Source organism: Mobula birostris, chromosome 31 (genome assembly GCF_030028105.1).
Source record: "Mobula birostris isolate sMobBir1 chromosome 31, sMobBir1.hap1, whole genome shotgun sequence".
NCBI lineage: Eukaryota > Metazoa > Chordata > Chondrichthyes > Myliobatiformes > Myliobatidae > Mobula > Mobula birostris.
The window spans coordinates 18,574,993-18,597,886 of NC_092400.1; the positions used below are offsets into that span (position 1 = coordinate 18,574,993).

The 22,894-nt window shown below is 39.6% G+C and overlaps 1 protein-coding gene across 4 annotated transcripts in view; it reads left to right on the forward strand.

Moving 5' to 3' along the window:
* The window catches only part of clip1a (CAP-GLY domain containing linker protein 1a), a 148,453-nt gene that overhangs the window by 89,621 nt on the left and 35,938 nt on the right, over positions 1–22,894 (forward strand). For 3 of the 4 annotated variants that reach the window (XM_072247818.1, XM_072247820.1, XM_072247819.1), the window contains 6 exons: positions 870–1,026; positions 1,898–2,063; positions 4,660–4,875; positions 7,972–10,257; positions 11,892–12,029; positions 17,821–17,927. In XM_072247818.1, coding sequence (XP_072103919.1) covers positions 870–1,026; positions 1,898–2,063; positions 4,660–4,875; positions 7,972–10,257; positions 11,892–12,029; positions 17,821–17,927 — 3,070 coding nt within the window. The remainder of the gene's footprint in view (positions 1–869; positions 1,027–1,897; positions 2,064–4,659; positions 4,876–7,971; positions 10,258–11,891; positions 12,030–17,820; positions 17,928–22,894) is intronic. The other variant, XM_072247821.1, reaches the window with a different exon arrangement.

Genomic DNA, 22,894 nt, shown 5'->3' on the forward strand with positions numbered 1-22,894 from the left:
AAAATAACTGGGCCCAGAACACATGCACTCATACGTCTCAAGCACTCTCTTTTATTTTACCTGTGCACGAGGAGAACAGCGTGGGCCTCTGTCACCCACACATTTCTTAAGTCTGAACAGAAACCTGCTATTTTTATGCAAAATAGGCTTATCAGTTATGGATATTGACCATTTGGTAAATTATGTTTGAATTCCTTACTTGCAAGAACAATCGCCACTCATAGTAGAGCTTTTAAAAGTCAAAAGAAACTTCAAGCTGACAACCGATGTTGTTTTGACATTAGTAAAAGCAATTGTCACTAGGTTGTTGGGTATATTTAATATCCTTCCGTTACTCCTGTCCCGTCGGCCTCCAGCATCCCCTATTGTGTAAAGGGACTTTATGTTTTAGGATGACCTTTCTAGAAAAGTCTCACTCGTCTGGCTTGAGTACACACAGCCACAGTCACCCCCTGCCTATCTTGTCTGTAACAAGCAGAGGTGTTCCCAGAGATCTCACTTGACAACAACTGTCCCAGGCTATTCTTGCCCAGATGTTGTCCTACACCCTTGCCCTACTACAGCTTCCAAAGATAGAATATTAAATTTAAAGCACAGTAGATGAATATTCACTCGAATATTGTAGAAACACCTTGTGTTATTGATAGGTGTTTACAATCGTTTAAGAATTGTTCGTTTCTGTGGTGCCATTGAAGAATAAGTATAACTGTTTTTTGGAAGTTTTAATCTCCTAAAATATTTGCAAATTTGGTTGGGTTCTAAAAGTATTTTGATTCTATATATTTGTATATCTTTTTGAATAAACTCAGTTCAAATCAAGTTTATTATTGTTTGCACTTTTGTCCGTGAATGGATTTTTCTTTTGTTAGCTACGGAAAGAAGAATTAAAGCTGAGAAGGAAAAGGCTGAACAGCTAACTGAGGATAAAACCAAACTTGAGAACACCATCTCTGAGATGATGAAATCTTCAGGGGACAACTCTGCCCAGCTTACAAAAATGAATGAAGAGCTGAAACTCAAAGAAAGGTACCTTGAGTGGATGTGATTTCTGTAATATTAATGTCCAACAGAGAATTGTTCTTGACTTGAAAATGCCTTTTAATGTTAAAATGTTTAGGTGTTAATTCATCTCAAAACAAAACTCGTCTGTTTTTTTAATGTATTGAACAGTGGAGAATACAGATTTATATGTGGGTTGTAGTAAATATAAATTTTATATTCTGGTTTGTACATATACAGTACTGTGCAAAAGTGTTAGGTACATGTATATCGGGTGCCTAAGACTTTTGCATAGTATTCTAGTAACTTTATATATTGCACGGAACTGCTGCTGACATATGTGAGTAATAAACCTGATTCTGATATGGGTCTCTATTGTGGACTCAGAGTAAGAAAGGAGCACAGGGAGGGTAATCATGATTAAGGATAGGACAAGGGGTGGGGGGAGCAGGAAGCACCAGAGAAATATTCTGTAATAATCAATAAACCAATTGTTTGGAATCAATTGACTTTGCCTGCTCTCTCAGGCCTGGATCTGCGCACCCCTCCCACCTGACCCTGGCCCTCCTCCTCTGCCACCTGTCTCACATTCCTCCACACCCCAGCACTCCACCCAGCCATTCCCAACACCCTTTGCTTCCACCAGATTTACAAACTCACTCTTCACTCCAAAAACAGTACTGTGCAAAAGTCTTAGGCATCCAATCTGCATATATGTGCTTCCGACTTGTGCACAGTACTGTAGTTAGAACGACAATTAGAGGGGTTAAATTGGCATGTGGATGATCATGATGCCGATGGTACTATTCTGTTTTCAGTAATTTTGTGGATTATCAGTCTTCAGGTATTCTTACTTGATAGTCGTGTTTAATCCACTGAAACTTTTTCCCCATACTAGGAAGCAGAATGAGCTACAGGAACTACTTCGTCAATCCAATGAAAAGGTTGCTTATTTGCAAGAGAATTTGGAGCAAGTCAAAAATAAAACGGAGCAGATGCAGGAAGAGCAGCAACTGAAGCATCAGAATGAGCTTCAATCAATAATGGAGAAAATGACAGGCCTGGTAAATGCTGCTACTTGGGCATTCTTCCAGTACCAGTGTGCCTCCAAAGACTACAATATCCTCTGTAAAGGAATAAAATATGTTACCGCATGAAAAAACACCTCAATTGCTTCATTGGTTGTAATGCTTAACAAGCATCTCAAGCTGTTATACATTTACAATTTACAGTAGATAAGTTAAGGGGTAATACAGTTCTTTTCATGTTGGATATTTTGTTCTGGTTCATATTCCACCTCAAATACACAGCATTATACAGTGTCTATAAAAAGTATTCACCCCCACTTGAAAGATTTCATGTTTTATTGTTTTACAACATTGAATCACAGTGGATTTAATCTGGCTTTTTTCGACACTGATTAACAGAAGGAAGTTTCTCAGGTCAAAGTGAAAGCAGATCTCTACAAAGTGATCTAAACTAATTACAAATATAAAACAAACAAAATAATTGATTGCCTTTCGCCCGCTTTAATATGATAAACCAAATCACCACTGGTGCAGCCAATTGGTTTTGGTGGCATCCGTTAGTCTCACGAGACCATGGATCTGCGCCTGGAAAGTTCTAGGGCACAGGCCTGGGCAAGGTTGCATGGAAGACCGGTAGTTGCCCATGCAGCAAGTCTCCCCTCTCCACGACACCGATGTTGTCCAGGGGAAGGGCAAAGGCCGATACAACTTGGTACCAGTGTTGTTGCAGGAGTTGTCAGAACAAGGTTGAAGGCAACGTCAGACTGCCTTGGGGACCCCAGCTCCAGATTTGTCTTCAGGGTTTACTCCCGAAGCCTTTCCCATGAGTGGGTATGGCCGCAAGGCAGCGGAGGTTTGAAATCAGAGTTTTCCCTCTCTTAAATGGACTGCCTTCCCAGGCTGACGAGCTCCATCTACCCGAAGCACTGGTTTTAAGGCGCCAGGACCTGCCTTCCCACCTTCGCCCCTTCTCCTGTCAGTAGAAACAGTTACACCGGGCTTAGAGGCGAAGCCACACAAGAAGGCCAGGAGTTGGACTTGGTTGTCAGAGGCTATTTAAGGCCAATTGGTTTTAGAAGTCACATAATTAGTTAAATGGAGATCACCTGTGTGCAGTCAAGGTATTTCAATTGATTGTAGTAAAATATACCTGTATCTGGATGGTCCAACTGCTGGTGAGTCAGTATCCTGGCAAAAACTACACCATGAAGGCAAAAGAATGCATCAAGCAACTCCGCGAAATGGTTATTGAAAAGCACAAGTCGGGAGATGGATACAAGAAAATTTCCAAGTCACTGAATATCTCTTGGAGTACAGTTAAGTCAATCATCAAGAAATGGAAAGAATATGGCATGGCTGTAAATCTGCCTAGAGCAGGCAGTCCTCAAAAACTGAATGACCATGCAAGAAGAGGACTAGTGAGGGAGGCCACCAACTTGACAACTTGAAAGAGTTACAAGCTTTGGTGGCTGAGATGGGAGAAATTGCGCATACAACAGCCATTGCCCGGGTGCTTCACAAATTGTAGCTATGTGGGAGAGTGGCAAAGAGAAAGCCTATATTGGGGGGGGGAACTCCCATGAAATCTTGGCTAGAATTTGCCAAAAGGCATGTGGGAGATTCTGAAGTTATCTGGAAGAAGGCTCTATGGTCTGATGAAACCAACACTTAAGTTTTTTAGCTATGAGACTAAATGCTATATTTGGCATAAGCCAAACACTGCACATCATCAAAAACACACCAACCCTATCCTGAAGCATGGTGGTGGCTGCATCATGCTGTGGGGATGCTTCACTGCAGCAGGCCCTGGAAGGCTTGTAAAGGTAGAGGGTAAAATGAATGAAGCAAAATGCAGGGAAATCCTGGAGGAAAACATGTTGCAGCCTGCAAGAGAACTGCAACTTGGGAGAAGATTTGTTTTCCAGCAGGACAACGACCCCAAGCTTGACGTTAAAGCTACATAGGAATGGCTTAAGCACAACAAAGTTAATGTCCTGGAGTAGTTTGGAGAGTCCAGACCTCAACCCAATTGAGAATCTTTGGCTGGACTTGAAAAGGGCTGTTCACTCATGATCCCCATGCAATCTGACAGAGTTTGAGCAGGTTTGTAAAGAAGAATGGGAAAAATTGCAGTGTCCAGACATGCGAAGCTGATAGAGACCTATCCACACAGACTCAATGCTGTAATTGCTGCTAAAGGTGCAATCAATTAATTTATTTAATAATTGTAAAAAAAATTAGACCAATTTGTAGAAATATGTTTTCACTTTGACACGAAAGAGTCTTTTCTGTTGATCAGTATCAAGGCCAAATTAAATCCACGGTGATTCAATGTTGTAATCCAATAAAACATGAAATCTTGCGGGCGGGGGGGGGGAATACCTTTTATTAGCACTGTATATGGCAGAAATTATTTCAGCTGCAAATAATTAGACAAAATTATTCAATAACAATCTAATTATAAAGTAACAAAAATATTCTGAATTGAAATTTTACTTTTAAATCAATAAAAAAGCTTTTAGTTGCATACTATTTAGAGAAGTTATGTTGGATGTCTAGGAAACATAACAAGAAATGTGACAGCTTCTTGAAAATGGAAGTTTCAAAAATTATTCTTTGTTTATTCCCACAGCAAGAGCAGGTGGAAATGCACAGCATGCACACTAAGGAGCTGCAAAGCAACCATGAGAAAGTGGTTTCAGAAATAAATAGGAACAATGATACTTTAGTGAAGGAGCTCAAGACAAATTTACAGGAAACCAAAGAGGCACTGAAGAGCTCTCAGGAGAAAAATAATCAAAGAGAAGAACTCATAGAAGAACTGAAGAGACAGGTGGAACAGGTCCAGGTATTCCTGCACTTATTATATTTGAGTGGTTAATAAAGTGTATTATATTTTTATTGCGGTAGTAGTTGGGGATTGAAATGGTGAAATGAAAAGCCTTTTGTTGCATACTGGGTGTGCTGGGCTCTTTATTGTGGGGGCAGGGTGCTTTCAGTTTAAGGTTTCTTTTCTGATTTGAGACTGCCTGTAGAATGCTATGTATTTTTATATAAAACATATTAATTAAATGTTAAATACATAGAATGAGTTCCATATTCCTTAGTTGGCTTTTTAGGGCAATTTCGATTGTACATTCTAAACTTTAAATCAGTAACAAGTTACTATTATGATGAAGAAAGTTTTGTATCAACTCAAGTGATATTATTTCCTTTTTTGTAATTACCTTAATCATGCAAGTTGGGGAGCCCCATAGGATAGATGATTTCTGAGAATTGGAGTAATGTAACAGGCCACAGTTAATAAATATTTTTGATCATCTCTGTTTTGCCTTTTGTAAATCATGCATTTACATTTGGTATGTTAAGGAAAGTCATAAGTATTTTAATTGTTTTTTTAGTAAGTATAGGTAGATAATGTTAGCTACTTTTTATTGGGTTTAATCTGCTAATTTATGTATAGTTTTAATTTTTGGTAGATTTGCATTTATAACAGCAAAAGCAAGACAGTTCTTATTGGTTAGCTGTTCATCTGCATCCTGTGGTTTTATTTCTTACTTTCATTTTCCATTCATTGTGTTTTATAATAATCCTTGGTGTTTGCTGTGCTCTTGCAGAAAATGAGAAAAACTGTCATTTGACATGAGTAAAGTGTTTGGGTTTCTCAGATGATTTATCAGAAACAATTTCTTTTTGGTAGACTTGCTGTTCTTCATAATGGTATTTTCATAACTTAGAGACACAAAATTACATGGGCTTCAAGCATTTTGAATACAGCAACATGTCAAGAAGTAAAGTCATATTCTAGCCTGATCTGTGTTATTATACCCGTCTTGAATTTTGCAGTTTAGTTCATTTTTTAAAAAAAATACTCAAAGCCCTCTCCTCCCTGCCCCTCACATACACACCCTATAAAACTCTGTTAGCAATAACTGCAAGTACATTTAAAACTTCAATAATTTCACAAGGATGTGCTGTTCAGTGGCCTGCTAAACAATAGTAAATTTAATACATTAATTTGATTTGGAATATTATCATAATCAATTTAAATTTAATTGCTTTGAACAGAGAAAACACAAGATTGCTTTGAGGTTCGTAATGACTCAACCCTGCTGTACCTTACCATCTTTGGCCATTTTGAGCACCTCCAGTTCCTTTAAATTAAGTTCAACGTACACATATGTCACCATATATTCATTTTCCTGTGGGCATTCACAGTAGATGAAAAGAAACACAATAGAATTAATGAAAAACTACACACAAAGACAAACAACCAATGTGCAAAAGATAACAAGTTATGCAAAAAGAGAAACAAAATGATTATAATCAATGAGTAATGAATATGTTATTGAGTCCTTGAAAGTGTGTCCAATAGTTGGAGTGAGTGGAGTTATCCACTCTGTTTCAGGAGCCTGCTGGTTGAGGGATAATAATTGTTCCTCATCCTGGTGGTGTGGCACTTAAGGCTCCTGTACCTTCCTCCCTGATGGCAATAGTGAGAAGAAAGTCCAATGTCCTGGATAGCATTGCCTGCTTGCCTGACATATGTACTGGTTGAACGGAGCTTGCTTTCCACTGAAAATAAGCATGGCTGAAGCTACAGTCTGCAGGTGCTACCACAAGCTATGTTCCATGCTCACTTCAACTCCTTCCCTACCACAGTCTGAACCAGATTGTTCAGACAACATCTGAACCAGATTGGGTGAAACTTGACACATGTACAAAGTAGATTTTGAATAACATATACATCATCCAATAAAACGGTCTATTTTACCTGCTAATTACCCCTTCCTGTAACTCACCTACTTCTAAAGCCTTTATGGCTTTGTTATCTCCAAAATTGACCATACCAGTCACTCGAGCCATGGTAAATCAAAAACCTTCCTAACTCAGCTACCATGTTTGCGTTTTATCAGCACCTGGGTGTTAAGATCATCTCTATTTTAAATTGCCTTTCCCTACACCTGCAATTTCCTCCAGCTTCACATTATTCTGAGATGTCTGCATTTATCCTTTTCAGGCCTCTTGAGCATCTTAAAAAAATTATTTATTAATGGACGTTCCTTTAACTGTCAAGGCCCTACCTGGAAATATCCTCCCAAACTTCCTTGCCTCTCTTTTGTTCCCATTGGAGCATCGTTTAAATCTCTCTGATCAAGCTGGTCATTGTTCCAAGATCCTCATATCATATACCATTGGGTAATACTCATGAAGCCTCTTGTAAGTTCTTGTCACCTCAGAGGTGTTTTGTAACTGTAAATGACTGTTATATAGTTTAACAAGTGATGCATGATATCAGGTATTTTTAGTCCAGAAAAGATTCAAAATATAAGCTTAAATTTTTTTTTAAATAGTGTGTCTATTCTCACACTCATGGCTTGCAAGTACATTGCAAATAAATGCAGTTTTTGGTTTCTGCACTTTTTCCTAGTTTTAAAAACTCCTTATTAAGAGCATTCAAGCTAGTCTTTCCTCCTTTGTGGTGTAATCAGTGATTAACATGCTTAACACTCTTCACAATCTCACTTACATTTTTAAAAAAAACTTTTATACTGGCTGACATTTATAAATCAATAATATCTTAGATTGAAGGATAAACCTCATAAATATTCAAAGCAGAATTAGTGTAAAGTCTGACCTTATTCATTTGGTGTCTTGCATCTGACCTACTTTATTTCAAGTGACAACATTTGGCATAGTTATTAAATAATTTATGATTTTGAAGTACTTAGAAGTTTAGTAGATATATTTAGTTTTACATTAATTACTATGGGTTTATATCCTTCCACAGATCTGAAAAATCCAAACACTGCTCTGTTATGTTTTTCTTTTTTAATGTTTGAGCAGCACACTTTACCTTTGTATTGTCTTTAATCCATGCTGTTTCCATTTGTCTGCTTGACTATGTTTTGTTTTTACCTTTCTCCCCATTTAAATTCTGTAGTCTTTAACCAATGAGCTAGCAACAACCAAATCTCAGTATGAGCAAATAGCAGAGGATGTGAGAGCTTTGAAGGGAGATAAAGAACAGATGATCCAGCAAAATGATGCACTAAAGTCCGAGAAAGAGTCCTTATTTTATGAACTTTCAGAGCTGAAATTACAGTGTACCTCCCTCCAGAAAGAGCAGCAAGTGTTAGAATCAAAGAATGAGAAACTTCAGTTGGAAAGAACAGCATTTTTACAAGAGAGGCAGGATTTTGAGAGTACTCAGCAACAACTCTGTTTGGAAAAAGATGCTTTACTGACTGAAAAGGACCACATCTTCCTGGAAACTAAACATTTGCAGCAGCTCCTTGATAAGTTGACAAAAGAAAATGAGGATCTCCAAGCCTCACAGTCAGCGCTGAGCAACCAGCTGGATAATGTTCAGACAAAAAGCAAAGTGGTTGAACATGAACAAGCCCAGTTGCTTCAAGAAAAGGAAGAGTTATTATTGGGCCACAGGAAAATGATTACAGAAAGAGAGGAACTTACAAAAGAAAAAGATAAAATTACTGAAAATTTTAACAAGCTGCGTGAAGAGACAGCAGTTACTCTTGAGAAGCTGAGGAAAGAAAGAGATGTGCTGGTGGTGGAAAAAGGTTCGTTTCTATCGAAGTGCTCAGAGCTTGAAGCTCAAAATGAGCTTTTAGCAAAGGAGAAAAATCTGCTAAACTCAGTACATGATGAGCTAATATCTAAAAATGAAGCTGTAAATAAGGAGAAGGACCATCTTAGTTCAAGTTTAGAGAAGACTATCCTTGAAAATCAGTCTTTCATTATCTCAAAAGATCAACTACAATGTAGTCATGATCATTTAAAGAATGAGCTAGAAAAATGCTTGAAAGAAAATGCAGAACTTCAGGCCTCAAAATCCAGCCAGGCCAAACTCTTGGATGAGATTAAGAACAGCAGGGAGGTAACAGATTCTGAACGTATTCAGCTGCTCCAGGAGAAAGAAGAGCTAACAACATCTCAGAGACAACTGACCATAGAGAGAGATGAACTAGCTAAAGAAAAAATGGAGCTGACCGCAAAGCTGCAGCAATCCATTGAGGAGGCAGCTATCGTCGCAAGGCAGCTGAATGAAGAAAAAGATGGTCTGCAAACTGAGAAAGATGCACTTTGTCTGAGGTACTCACAGCTGGAAACCCAGTGTGATTTTCTGCAAAAGGAGAAGGAGACCTTGGAATCAAAAAGCAACATGCAAATAGCAGAAAATGAATCTCTCTCGGCTGAGATAGCCGAATTTAAATTGAAGCAAAGGCAGCTAGTCTCTGAAAATGCTGCCATTGTTGCAGAAAGGAATCAGCTCCTCAGCAACACTGAGCTTTTACAGCGAAAGCTTGACGAATTGGCAAAAGCAAATGAGGAGCTCCAAGCCTCGAAATCAAGTTTCTCTACACTTTTGGATGAAATTCAGAATAGCAAAAACATTGTGGATTTAGAAAGGCATTCCCTGTTACAAGCGAAAGAAAGGCTGGTCGCTGAACTTCAGGAGCAGTGCACTGAAAAAGAACATCTTACTTGTCAGAGGGTGGAATTGGAGGAAAAATACAGTAAGCAGAATGAACAAATAAGAGTACTTGAGAACCAACTAACACAGGAAAGAGATGCTGCAAAAATGGAAAGAGAGGCTCTCAGTGTGGCTCATGCAGAACTTGAAAACCATTTCCAGTTATTAACAAATGAAATGGGCGTTCTTAAAGCTAAGCATAATGAAGTGCTTTCAGAAAACTGTGTGCTAATAAAGGAAAATGAGGCATTACATGCTGAACAAAAGAAGTCTGCCTGTGAGAGGGAAAACCTCGCAGCTGAGAAAAATTGGCTGGCATCCACTACAGAAGAGCTGAAGAAGGAGATTGAAATATTAACCAAAGAAAATGTAGAATCCCAGGCTTCAAAATCAAATCTTTTGAAACTCTTAGATGAACTTCGCGGTAGCCAGGAGATATCTGCCCTGGATCGAGTCAAGCTGCAGGAGGAGAAAGATAATTTGCTGGCAACAGTGCTAAACCTTAAGGCAGAAAAAGAAGAGCTGGTAAGAGAGAATAGCAAGCTGGCAAAGTCCCTCTGCCAGTTAGACAAAGAGGCTGCTCTTTCTGCTCAAGACAAGGGAGAAACTGAAGCAAGACTGCAGCAACTGACATGTGACAAGGAAGTATTGCTGAAACGTGAAGAGGACCTTTCTTCCAAATTAAAAGATCTTCAGGTTCATCAGAATATTACTTTATCAGAGAAGATTGAGGTACTAATTATAAGAATTTAGATTAAATTCAGAAAGTTATGGCACATTTGTTTATTAATGAGCGTGTTAGCAGGTTTGGTATTATATCCCTTTAAATCACTATTTTAACAGTGTTGACTATATATATTAGAATACATTAATTCTGGGAAATGATATTTGTGGTTTGTGTCTCTGAAAATTAGTGTGGGAATTATGCATGAGTAATTATATTCTTCTTTAAAAACCCTGTATATTATTTTACCTGAAACAATTAACATTACATGCAGAAAAGGTATTCAAGTTTGTGGATAAAATGGAGGTTTAATTTAACATGTTTTAATCAAATATCTGTTTAATCTTGTTTTGTTTTACCAGTAGGACTATCTTGCAAGTCCCCAAATGAATATTCTCATCTTTTTGTCTGTTTATTCATAACGATAATAGCTTGTGCTTAATATAGTGTATCATTATTTCTAAGATCTTCAAATTTAAAAGAGAAACCATAGTTTACTGCCAACATCTAATATTAACAAAAGCAGCGCAATTTGAATTTTTTGGGCAGCAGTATATGCAAACTGTTGCATGTGTGCCTGTATTATACTTGCAAAGAGAGGAATTTTGATAGTTATGACTAATTTGCTAACCATGGCTGGGTTATGAATAGTGTTGTCTTAATTAGGTAAGGGATGGGAAGAAAACAAAGATTTCATTTACAGAACAGTTAAGAAATAGTTCAGTCTTTCATTCATAAGGAACTGCTGCTGTTCAAAGTAGGGGCATGAGACTTATTTTATTCTTCCTTAAGACACATTGGAATGTTTTGTTATATCCAAAATGCTCCCCGTCAATTAGGTTTTCGAACAACAGAAGGTAAAGATTAGAGGAATATAAGCCCCTTCTCACTTCTAGCTCCTGTTCACTCTTCAGTGACTTCTGCTTCAAGGTGAATGTATTGGAGTGAGTATGAAGAGCAGGATTAGAGACAGGTGTGATCTCTCCTTGTGCCTGTGGTTGGATAGATGTGATGCTTGGCATCTCAGTTCCTAACTGAAAGCTAGCATTTAACAACACACCAGATTGATGCCAGGACCCATGGACAAATGCTACAGCTTGAGTCCCTGTGGTTCTGAAGAAAGCTGATAGATAAGGGATTAAATCCAATCCATTAAAATTTAATAAGTAAAATTACCAGTAAAGTTCTAGATTATATTTTGTATCTAATTTAGGCAGTTATTTTTCTTATTTCACATGAGTTTGCCTGTTGGCAGTTTTTTATGTCTGATTATTATGGTTTCCCTCATATTATTAAAAATCAGTGGCATGTTTAGCATGAAACTGGATCTGGCACATTAGAAATTTGCTAATTTAGCTGTACACATTTCCTGCAGAATTCTAATCAGTACCTAACAGTAAGATCAAATAATATTCAACGTGATCCAATGGAATGTGAAAGCATCATATCGCAAAAAAATTAAATTTCTTAAAATTTTGCATGAAACATTTCCACCTTCTATTTTCTGAAAATGAACATTGTTATGTGCACAATAGAAATTAACTTCACCTGTCCATTTATATTAATTCTAAGAATTTTCCTGGAACATGTTTCACTGAAACTTTAAGCCATTCATTTATAGAGGATAAATTTATATTTTTAGGCTACGAGACAGGCTGAAGAGGCTAAGCAGTCATTAGAGCAAGTAATGAAGGAGAAAAATATATTGGACCAACAGAAGTCTGAAACTTTGGCAGAATTGAAGGAATCCAGACTAAAGAACCAAAAGCTTGAAAATGAGGTAAGAACAAACTCATGGCTGTGTTATCTTGATGGACCCAGAAAGTTAGACTATATCGTTTATAATATATTCCTTTGAAACAGTAAAAGGATGACAAAGGATGGATGAAAATTAGCATAGATGACATTACAGTTATGTGGCTGTAGTCTACTTAGCCTACTCTGCGTGTTCTGCCATTAAATCATGTGTAACCTAACTGTACATCATTTACCTTTTTGCAATTTCCCCTGTATTTTGGATAATCAAAGGAGTTATCAGTCTCAAAATTAAGTTTCCACCTCTTCCCCTGCCTGTTTTAAGAAGTATGTTAAAGGAGAGTAGGGCTGCAAACTAAGGTGGTGGGTAGGTCGTCAGGGTGGGGGAGGGTAAGAGGAGGGGTATGGCATCTTAAGAATAAGAGAAAGCAAAAGTGGTAGGAGGGAGGAAAACAGAGGAGTGATCACCAGGGATTAGAGAAATCAATATTAATGCCGTCAGGATGGAGACTATCCGAGATGAAATACGAGATGTTACTCCTCCAGCCTGCATCTGGCATAAATGTGGTAGACACCTCAGTGTGGGAATGGGAAGTGGAGCTGAACTAGGTGGGCACCTCTTTTATAAACGTACTGACTCCCACAGTTACCTTGACTACACCTCTTCACACCCTGTCACTCGTAAAAATGCTATTCCTTCTCTCAGTTCTTCCTGAATGAGGCTTTCCATTCCAGGACGTCCATTTTTTTTTTCAGAAAACAATGTTTCCCTTCAATTGGCAACTGCATTGGCACTGCTTCCTGCACGCATGCTGAGCTCGTTGGCTGCATTGGCGCTGCTTCCTGCACACATGCTGAGCTCGTTGACTTTATTAACTTTGCCTCCAACTGTCACCCTGCCCTCAAGTTTACCTGGTCCATTTCCAACACCTCCCTCCCCTTTCTAGATCTTTCTGTCTCTGTCTCGGAGACAGTTTATCCACTGATGTCTACTATAAGCCTACTGACTCTCACAGCTATCTGGACTGTTCCTCTTCTCACCCTGTCTTTTGCAAAAACGCCATCCCCTTCTCGCAATTCCTCCGTCTCCACCACATCTGCTCTCAGGATGAGGCTTTTCATTCTAGGATGAGGGAGATGTCCTTTTTTTTAAAGAAAGGGGCTTCCCTTCCTCCACTATCAACTCTGCTCTCAAACGCATCTCCCCCATTTCACGTACATCTGCTCTCACTCCATCCTCCCGCCACCCCACTAGGAATAGGGTTCCCCTGGTCCTCACCTACCACCCCACCAGCCTCCGGGTCCAACATATTATTCTCCGTAACTTCCGCCACCTCCAACGGGATTCCACCACTAAGCATATCTTTCCCTCCCCCCCCCCCGCTTTCCGCAGGGATCGCTCCCTACGCGACTCCCTTGTCCATTCGTCCCCCCCATCCCTCCCCACTGATCTCCCTCCTGGCACTTATCCCTGTAAGCGGAACAAGTGCTACACATGCCCTTACACTTCCTCCCTTACCGCCATTGAGGGCCCCAAACAGTCCTTCCAGGTGAGGCGACACTTCACCTGTGAGTCGGCTGGGGTGATATACTGTGTCCGGTGCTCCCGATGTGGCCTTCTATATATTGGCGAGACCCGACGCAGACTGGGAGACCGCTTTGCTGAACACCTACGCTCTGTCCTCCAGAGAAAGCAGGATCTCCCAGTGGCCACACATTTTAATTCCACATCCCATTCCCATTCTGACATGTCTATCCACGGCCTCCTCTACTGTAAAGATGAAGCCACACTCAGGTTGGAGGAACAACACCTTATATTCCGTCTGGGTAGCCTCCAACCTGATGGCATGAACATCGACTTCTCTAACTTCCGCTAATGCCCCACCTCCCCCTCGTACCCCATCTGTTATTTATTTTTATACACACATTCTTTCTCTCACCCTCCTTTTTCTCCCTCTGTCCCTCTGACTATACCCCTTGCCCATCCTCTGGGCTTTTTTCCCCCCTCCTCCTTTTCCTTCTCCCTGGGCCTCCTGTCCTATGATCCTCTCATATCCCTTTTGCCAATCACCTGTCCAGCGCTTGGCTCCATTCCTCCCCCTCCTGTCTTCTCCTATCATTTTGGATCTCCCCCTCCCCCTCCCACTTTCAAATCTCTTACTAACTCTTCCTTCAGTTAGTCCTGACAAAGGGTCTCGGCCTGAAACGTCGACTGTACCTCTTCCTGGAGATGCTGCCTGGCCTGCTGCGTTCACCAGCAACTTTGATGTGTGTTGCTTGAATTTCCAGCATCTGCAGAATTCCTGTTGTTTTCCTTCAATTATTATCAATGCTCCCCGTCCACCCCTCAAAATAACAGGGATAAGGTTCCTTAAATATTTGTCCTCAAATATATTCCACAAGTTTCCACATCCAACATATCATTCTCTACAACTTCCACTATCTCATAAGATCCCCATAAGGGGGGCGATTGCTTTCTCCATGGCTCCCTTATCTGCTCGACCCTCTCCACCATCACCTTCCAGACACTTATCTGACAATCATGCTAAGTGCTTCATCGGCCCCTGTACCTCTTCCCTCACAGCCGTTCGGGGCCCTAAGCAGTCCTTTCAGGTCAAGCAGCACTTTCCCTGCAAATCTGTCAGGGTCACTTATTGCATCAAATGCTCCCCCCTGTATGGCATTCTTTTCGTCACTAACACTTGACTCAAAATGTGGGGGTGGGGGGGAAACTGCTTTATCAGGCACCACAACAGCCAGGATCTAGCATTCTCCGCCTGTGTCAGCACTGACATGTCTGTCTTTAGCTTCCTCTGCTGCCAGGTTGGAGTGCAACACCTTGGATAGTCTCCAACCTGAGAGCATCAACATCAGTTTCTCTAGGCTGCTGTAACCACTCCCCTCTGTTTTTGTTCCCTATGTCCCACGTTGTTTTACTTAATTCCTGCCCCCTCTTTTCAATCCTACCTATCACAACCCTCTGGTTCCCTGCCTCCATCCCTTCGTTCCACGATCTGCTATCCTCCTTCGGGTCTCTGGCTTTCCCACCCATCATCTCCTAGCTACTCACATCATTCGCTTTTGTTCCCTCTTTGCCACCTATCTGCCTTCCCCCTTTCACCTGGTGTCACCAATTAGCTGCTTGCTTGCGCTCCTCCCCCTGATGTTCTGGCTTCTGCCCAAAATGGAAGAAAAATATTACCAGAAGGAGAAACAAGAGAAAATCTGCAGATGCTGGAAATCCAGAGCAATACACACAAAATGCTGGAGGAACTCAGCAGACCAGGCAGTATCTACGGGGAAAAAAAAAAGCACAGTCGATGTTTTAGGCCGAGACCCTTCGATAGGACTAGAGGAAAAAAAGCTGCAGAGTAGATTTGAAAGGTGGGGGGAGAGGAGAGAGAAGCACCAGGTGATAGGTGAAACTTGGAGGGGGAGCGATGAAGAGAAGAGCTGGGAAGTTGATTGGTGAAAGTCACAGAGGCCATGGAAGAAAGAAAAAGTGGGGGTGGTAGGGCACCAGAGGGAGGCAATGGGTGGGCAAGGAGATGACATGAAAGAGGGAAAAGGGGATGGGGAGTGGTGAAGGGGGGGCAGTACTTTAAGTTCAAAATCGACATTCATGCCATCAGGTTGGAGGCTACCCAAATGGAATATAAGGTGTTGTTCTTCCAACCTAAGTGTGGCCTTATCACAGCAGTTGGGTAGGCCATGGATGGACAAATCAGAATGAGAATTGGATTTAAAATGGGTGGCTTCTGGGGTATTCGGCTTGTTCTGGTGGACAGAACTCGACGAAGCAGTCTCCCAATCTACGTCGGGTCTCACCGATATACAGGAGACTACAGGGGGTATATGACCCCAGTAGACTGACGGGTGAAGTGTCGCCTCACCTGGAAGGACTGGGGCCCTGAATAGTAGTGAGGGAGGAGATGTAGCACTTGTGCTGCTTGCTGTGATAAATGCCAGGAGGGAGTTCAGTGGGGAGGGACAAGTGGACAAAGGAGTCACCTAGGGAGTGATCCCTGTGGAAAGCAGAAAGTTGGGGGGGGGGGAGGGAAAGGTATGTTTGGTGGGATCCAGTTGGTGGTGGCGGAAGTTTCGGAGAATTATGTGCTGGAGGCAGTGGCTGCTGGGGTGGTAGGTGTGGACAGGAGAAACCCTAGCTCCTCTGCTATAGAATGAAAAGCCTCATCCTGAGAGCAGATGTGGTGATGGAGGAATTGAGAGAAGGGGATGGCATTTTTACAAGTAGCAGGGTGCGACGAGGTATTGTCCAGGTAGCTGTGAGAGTCCATTGGTTTATAATCGACATTGGTGGATAAGCTGTCTCTAGAGATGGAGACAGAAGGAGAAATCTTGCTCTTTTATTCCCTGCTCTAACCTTTTACCTTTTTACGTCATCTGCCTACCACCTTTCCCGGTGCTATTCCTTCTTTCCTTTCTCCTATAGTCCACTCTCCTCTCCTATCAGATTCCTTCTTCTCCAGCCTTTACCTTTCCCACCCACCTGGCTTCACCTGTCACCTTCTAGCTCGTACTCTTTACCCTCCCCCATCTTCTTATTCTGGTGTCTTCCCCCTTCCTTACCTGTCCTGATGAAGAGTCTCTGCCTGAAACGTCGACTGTTTATTCATTACCATTGATACTGCCTGACCTGAGTTCTTCCAGAATTTTATGTGTATTACTGTCATTCATAATTTTGGTAATATTGTCACACAGTTCGTAGGCATTTAAAAATGAAACATTGATAATAGACATTTCATTTAAAAATGTCTAATATCAGTTGCTAATGTTGTTTACAGTACAAGAAAGGCAAATTTAATTTGTTAATAAAATACCTGTAATGTCACACCAAAATAAACCATACATGGATAAAACCTAGATGGAGTCTTTAAGTTGTTCAGACAAGCCTTTAAGGGATGTTTGCAGAAACATGCGTTAAGTATTTAGAAATGGTGATGAGAAGTGGAGTCCATGGAGCTTTAGGTGATGTCATTTGTGCATTAAAGCTGATTTGTTGGGAGTGTTGTAGCTGAAGATGCAGGAACCTGTAGCAGTGGGACAGCTGGTGGGAGGCAGTACACCAAAATCTTTGTGTTATGCAACTGAGCACATGACAGATGATGGCAGTGAGCATTCAGGTTCATTATCTAAGAAGGCATATAGTTTATCATACCTTCACAATAATTTTTCGAGGAAGAAATTATTTTAATATCATCAATAATGGATATCAGAGCTTTGCAAGATAATTATTCCCCATATTACTTCTCCGTACAGCTGAAGGTATGATTTTTAAAGAACAGATGATGCTCAGTTTCATTGTTATATAAATAGCCCAGTGAACAGTTAACGTCTACATTGAATGATTTTATTGCAATTAAGAAAAACTGTATATTTACTTGAAGATTTTTATTGGGTTTCTTACATTTGAATGATCCCAAGTTGGGTAGCTTTTGGAATTTTATTTTTAAATAAGTGGGGATACATTTTAAAATTTTGCTGCATTTAGTTTCGGTAACAAGACAACCACTAATTGAGCCTGCATTTAAAGAGGTGTTTATGCAAGGATTCTTGATAAGGATGATTTTGTTTCTTTTCAGTGAGATTCAGTTTTGCAGTTTTGAGGCACAGAATAAATGATTGTCTTCCTCACAGCCTTCTGTTTTTTTTTCTCCCTCGAGTGTTAGAGCGAAACCCATTTCTAACATTCAATGCAGTGTGAGATGTCAGCTATTTTCTATTTATTTTTATTCTGGAAGATTTTTTTAATTTTCCAAAGCAAAAGACATTTATTTTCCCTCTTTTTTTTTCAGCTGGAAGCTCTTAAGGAACAGAACAATAAATGCCAAGAAGACTTGAACCACTCAAAACAGCAGCTGAGCTCAGAGAATAACAGAATAGGAAACCTTTGCAAAGAAATGTAAGTAACTATTTATTGTTTAAAATGACAGTGACATGCTGGCAAAGAGATTTTTATGTGGAAAGGTTGCCATCCTTTAACACTAAAATTAATTTCACTAATAATTAGATTTTTTATCTTCTAATGTCACAGTAGAGAAGAACTAAGGATTTTTTTCTAAATACCTGTACATGAAAAGCTTCCTGTAATAATAGCTAAATGGAGCATTTGCTTTTTCTGCTCTGGTGGTATTCCCCATGTTTAATTTTTCCTCTTGTTAGGTACAGCTTTGCTACTGAATTGTATCCCCCTTTACTAAAATTTGATGTGATTTGGAGTCATTCACCTGTATTGAAGCTAAAAGACATAAAGGCAACATTATCAGAATTGCAGTGTCACTCACTGTGTGAACAGTGGGTTACTATTTTTTCTTCTCCCACCACTTACACCATTTGCACTTTTCCTCCTGCCCCTTCCTTCTATGAAGGCATTAATTTCGTGCTCAGCTACAGTGATTCATTCTGGCCATTCATCGGGAGGTTTCTTCTTTAACTCAATGAATACCTTGTACAGTCATGTTAACGTCACCTAACCTAAGCAGAATTTTCATGACAGTAGTTCCTATCACTAGAAGGGAATTAATAGTACTTAATTTTTCAGCATTCCTTTTGAATACAGGAGAAATAGTGAATAGAGATGCGACAGGGAAGTGGGTCATTTGGCCCACACCTAGTAAGACTAGCAGACATGGGAGCAGAATTGGACCTTTCACCCCATCAAATCTGTTCTGCTATTCAATCATGGCTAATTTGTTTTTTCTCCCAACCCCATTCTCCTGCCTTCTCTCCATAACATTTGGCACCCAATGTAAGAGATTTTTATTTTCTTTGAAGCTTTGATTTGTTCTGTCAAATTTTGAGAATTGAACCCTGGTTCTTTTATGCATAACTCTCCCTGCACAGAATTTCCTTTAAGAAATAGTGATGACGCTTTGTCGTTATATTGTGCTTTTAGCAGAGCTAAACATCCCAATGCTTTTAACAAAACCATTACCGTTAAAAATGCATATGTTTTTGAACCTGAGCCTCAGAAGGATCTACAGCCACAGATGATCAAACGCTTGGGTTTTAAGAAGCATTTTAAGAAAGAGAAAAGAGGTGGAGAAATTTAAAAAGTGAGTTACAGAGCTTAGAAAAAGCAGATGAGATCATCATATCTGGTTGTGTAAGGTACAACGTTTGGAATTAAGCAGAGATCATAGAGGATTTGGAGTTAAACAGTCTTGACTTTTTTCTTAAGGTTTGCTTTCCATCCTGGAAAGTAATAATTGTGTGTTGCTGAGGTTCGATCGTATCCTGAATTCTAAGCTTCCCTTGCTATTAAGAGTCAAATGTGAAATAAGTCTGGACGTTCAGAATTTTGCTCCTTGTAATTGTAAAATTCTTAATAATTCAATCCTAAAGCACCAACATGTAACTATGCTAAAGGATTTTTAATTGGAACAACAAGGTAAAAAATGTAAACAGATTAAACGTTGCTAAAGTTGAGTACAATGGGACTTCTCCCCTGCAGCTGCCGGTGTTATGTTCCCCTAGGAATTGTTTAACGCTAGCACTAAATTTCAGAAATGGAAAATGTTATGTTCCTAACTACAAACAACTTGCAATTAACTAACAATAAAAATTTGCATTTCTGGCACAGATTGAGATCTTTGACAAGTAATTATTAAATCAATTGTTAGTGTTAGCAGATATTTTTGGTGGAAAAAGAGAATTCCTAGTTTTGAAATAAATACATCACTTTTTGTAAAAATAAATGTCAAATAATCAGATTTTTTTTTTTAAGCAGTCTATTTTATAATATTTCATGTTTAAAGAAAAAAATGCATAAATCTTTTGCTGTTTGTTCCAATTACCATTTGTATCTTGGTTATTGGCTGCTCATGAAAGGAGCATGAAGGAATAGGGTGAGGCTCAGGCTTATTTGCAAAGGACAGCTTGAACACACTCCAAATGAGTGTAACATCCTCGTTTGTCTCCTTTGTAAGCAGGGTTTGTATTCTGGGCTCTAAGGATTTTATTCTCAAATTTTCGAAAAGTAAAAAATACAAGAGAGACATCTCAGTATGAAAATCAGTAGAATATTTAGCAGAAACACAATCATGCAGTTGCTTTTGTAGTAGCTCATATCTAATATCACAGTACTTGGTTTTATAAATTTCTTTGTTGGAAATAATTACAGGATATAATTTATTCTGGGTGCAAGAAAAATCCTCTGTTTATAGTCTTGATAAACTGTACTGCTGGGTAATATTTTAGTACATGTATGGTCACACTCTGCTTGATTTCTATTACATCACCTTTCACTGCAACAAAAGTATTTTGCATATTTTAATACTAAATTTTTTCCTACATTATAACATTAACAAACTAAGTGCTGATTTTTGCAGAAAATGCTGCAGATTGTCTGCTTCACTGTTCTGTCACAGCTGAAGATGCTGATTAGTTAGTGGAGGACATTATGTTGTTTGCACTTCCTGTTTAAGTCGTCTTACTGAATTAACCTCATTGTTAAGCCATCAGTTATTTCAAAACTTTTATCATCAAAATGATAAAAGTGAGGGCAATTGCTTTTCTACCTGAAGGGATAATGGGAAACAAATGGGAACATATCCCAGGCCACATTCATTGCACCAGGAATGCAGAGTAATAATAAACAGAGCCAGATGCCAAACAGTTTTCTCTTCTTTAACTGAGCAAGTAAAATAATAGACACGGTGAGATAAGAAGTAAAGGTGTAGAGCTATAAAATGCTTTGTGTAATTTATGAATGAAGCATGATTCAGCAGTGATATACTAAATGATATTATGCAATCCCTCCATCACTCATTTTCTGAGAGATATAAAGTCAGTGTACTGATTTGTTTTTTTGATGAAGATGCTGCAATTTAGGAGTAGAAGTTGGTTTTAGTAAATTTCAAATGGAATACTGTATAAGTGCATAATTTACAACTGTTTTATTGATTATCTTGGTTCTATGTTGGCTGAGATTTCACTAGAACTGGATATCAATTACTATATCTTTTGATTTTTAATTTTTACCCAATGCTGCAGAAGTATGGTGTTTCCTGGTATGGTAAAGTCTGTCCGTCATCATCTGGACAATTTCTGCTCATCAGGATGTGTTTAAAGCACTGCATTAAGAATTAAACACAATTCTTCAGGTTTAAACTGCACTTCTTGAGCGTATTTAAATGAAGCACTTTTTCTCAACTCTGAGCATGCTGGCACTTGTATGTTCATTTGTACACAAAACTGTGTTCATAAACACCAGATGAGGCATCTCGGCTTCATAGGCAGGCGGTGCCAGCAGATTTGCATGTTTGTGTTCATGTAGCTATGTGTTATGAGTTATCGCTAATTTATCAGGCTGAATGTTTTTTTTAAAAAATGAAATAAGCTATATATCTTGTATCAGTTGTTTAAGAATTTAGAAATTGTAGTTTTAATCTTCTTGTGCAGTTTGGATTGTTAAGGCAGCATGGTAGTATAGTTAACTACTGCAGTGTCAGCAACACAAGGTTCTATTACGCCGCCGTCTGTACATTCTCCCCGGGTCCAGGTGCCCTGGTTTCCTCCCACGTTCCAACAACGCACTGGTTAGTAGGTTTAATTGGTTACATCGGTGTAATTAGTTGGCACAGTCTCGTTGGGCCAGAAGGGTCTGTTATCGTACTGTATCTCTAAATCAGGGTTTCCCAACTTTTAATATGCCATGAACCCTTACCATTAACAGGGGTTCGTTTTAAATAATAATAATAAAATTAACATATATTAGATGTGTTACTTAGTAACTAAGTGGCAAGCTTATGGTCAGTTTATACATTAACTATTTGATAGAAAGACATCCATCTTCATCCTCTCTTTATTTGCCCTTGAAACAGCAATATCTTTTGAAAAGTAAGATCTCATTTTAAAAACCCTAAAGGCAGCTTTCGTCTCAGGTTAATTTTTGAAAAAGTGTTTAACTCACTGCACAGCTGTGTACAGATGCACTGAAAAGATGGCAAGTCTTCAAAGGAATTGCCCACGGACAGGAGGTGCGTCTGATTGCCAAAGACAACAATGTCAGCTTATAATCCGAGCAGCGTCAATCGCCATGACGTGGAAGTGAGGTCAGAATGTGGCACATCTTTCGCAGCTTCATGACACTCAAACAAATCCACGAACAGCATAGCTGAAGCAAAACCACGTGCCAGAGATGGAGCGGCAAAATGAAAATGGCTTATACAAAGCACAAAGTTAGATACAGATGAAGAAAATTCGTATAGATGTGAACAGATCACGTGTAGGGGCTACATTAAGTGCACTCAGGGAACAGTGTGAAGCTGAGGCTGCCTCGGTAGAGTCGAAGGTGTATGAAGCAGCAGCAGATTTGGACAGTGGTGAGTCTATGATAGAGTCAATCATGCTTTGCAGTCAACACCCAACGCATCTCACTAAAGAAAATGTCCAAAAGCATTTTGGCTGTAAAAAAAGGAGAAGCTGTTCACACCACACAGCCAACATGCCTTTCACATAGTCTGAGTATCGACAGACAAGGTCTACAGCAGCAAAGACCCACAACTCCCCTTCTGCAATTCCATTACAGCAGAAGTATCAGTCAAGAGTTACAACTGATGTCAATCCCATCTGCGCAGACATGGATAGGCTGAACGTTCATCCATCCTAGGACATATTTGGCAAACCAGCCTCCATTATGCTTTCATTCAGGAGCCTTAGGGCATTAAATTTGGCTTGTTATCTGAGTTGAGACCTAGTCACAGCAGGACTTAAACGTTCGACAAGCAGTCTACCAGTGACCTGAACTGTAAGTAAAACTTTTGCAATGCTGTGGAAGGACTAAGTCTCAAATCTAGCAAAGGGCTAGACCTTCTCCATTAGTGCCTTGGTGGGGAATCAATACAACATTCAAACAGAGATGAAGTA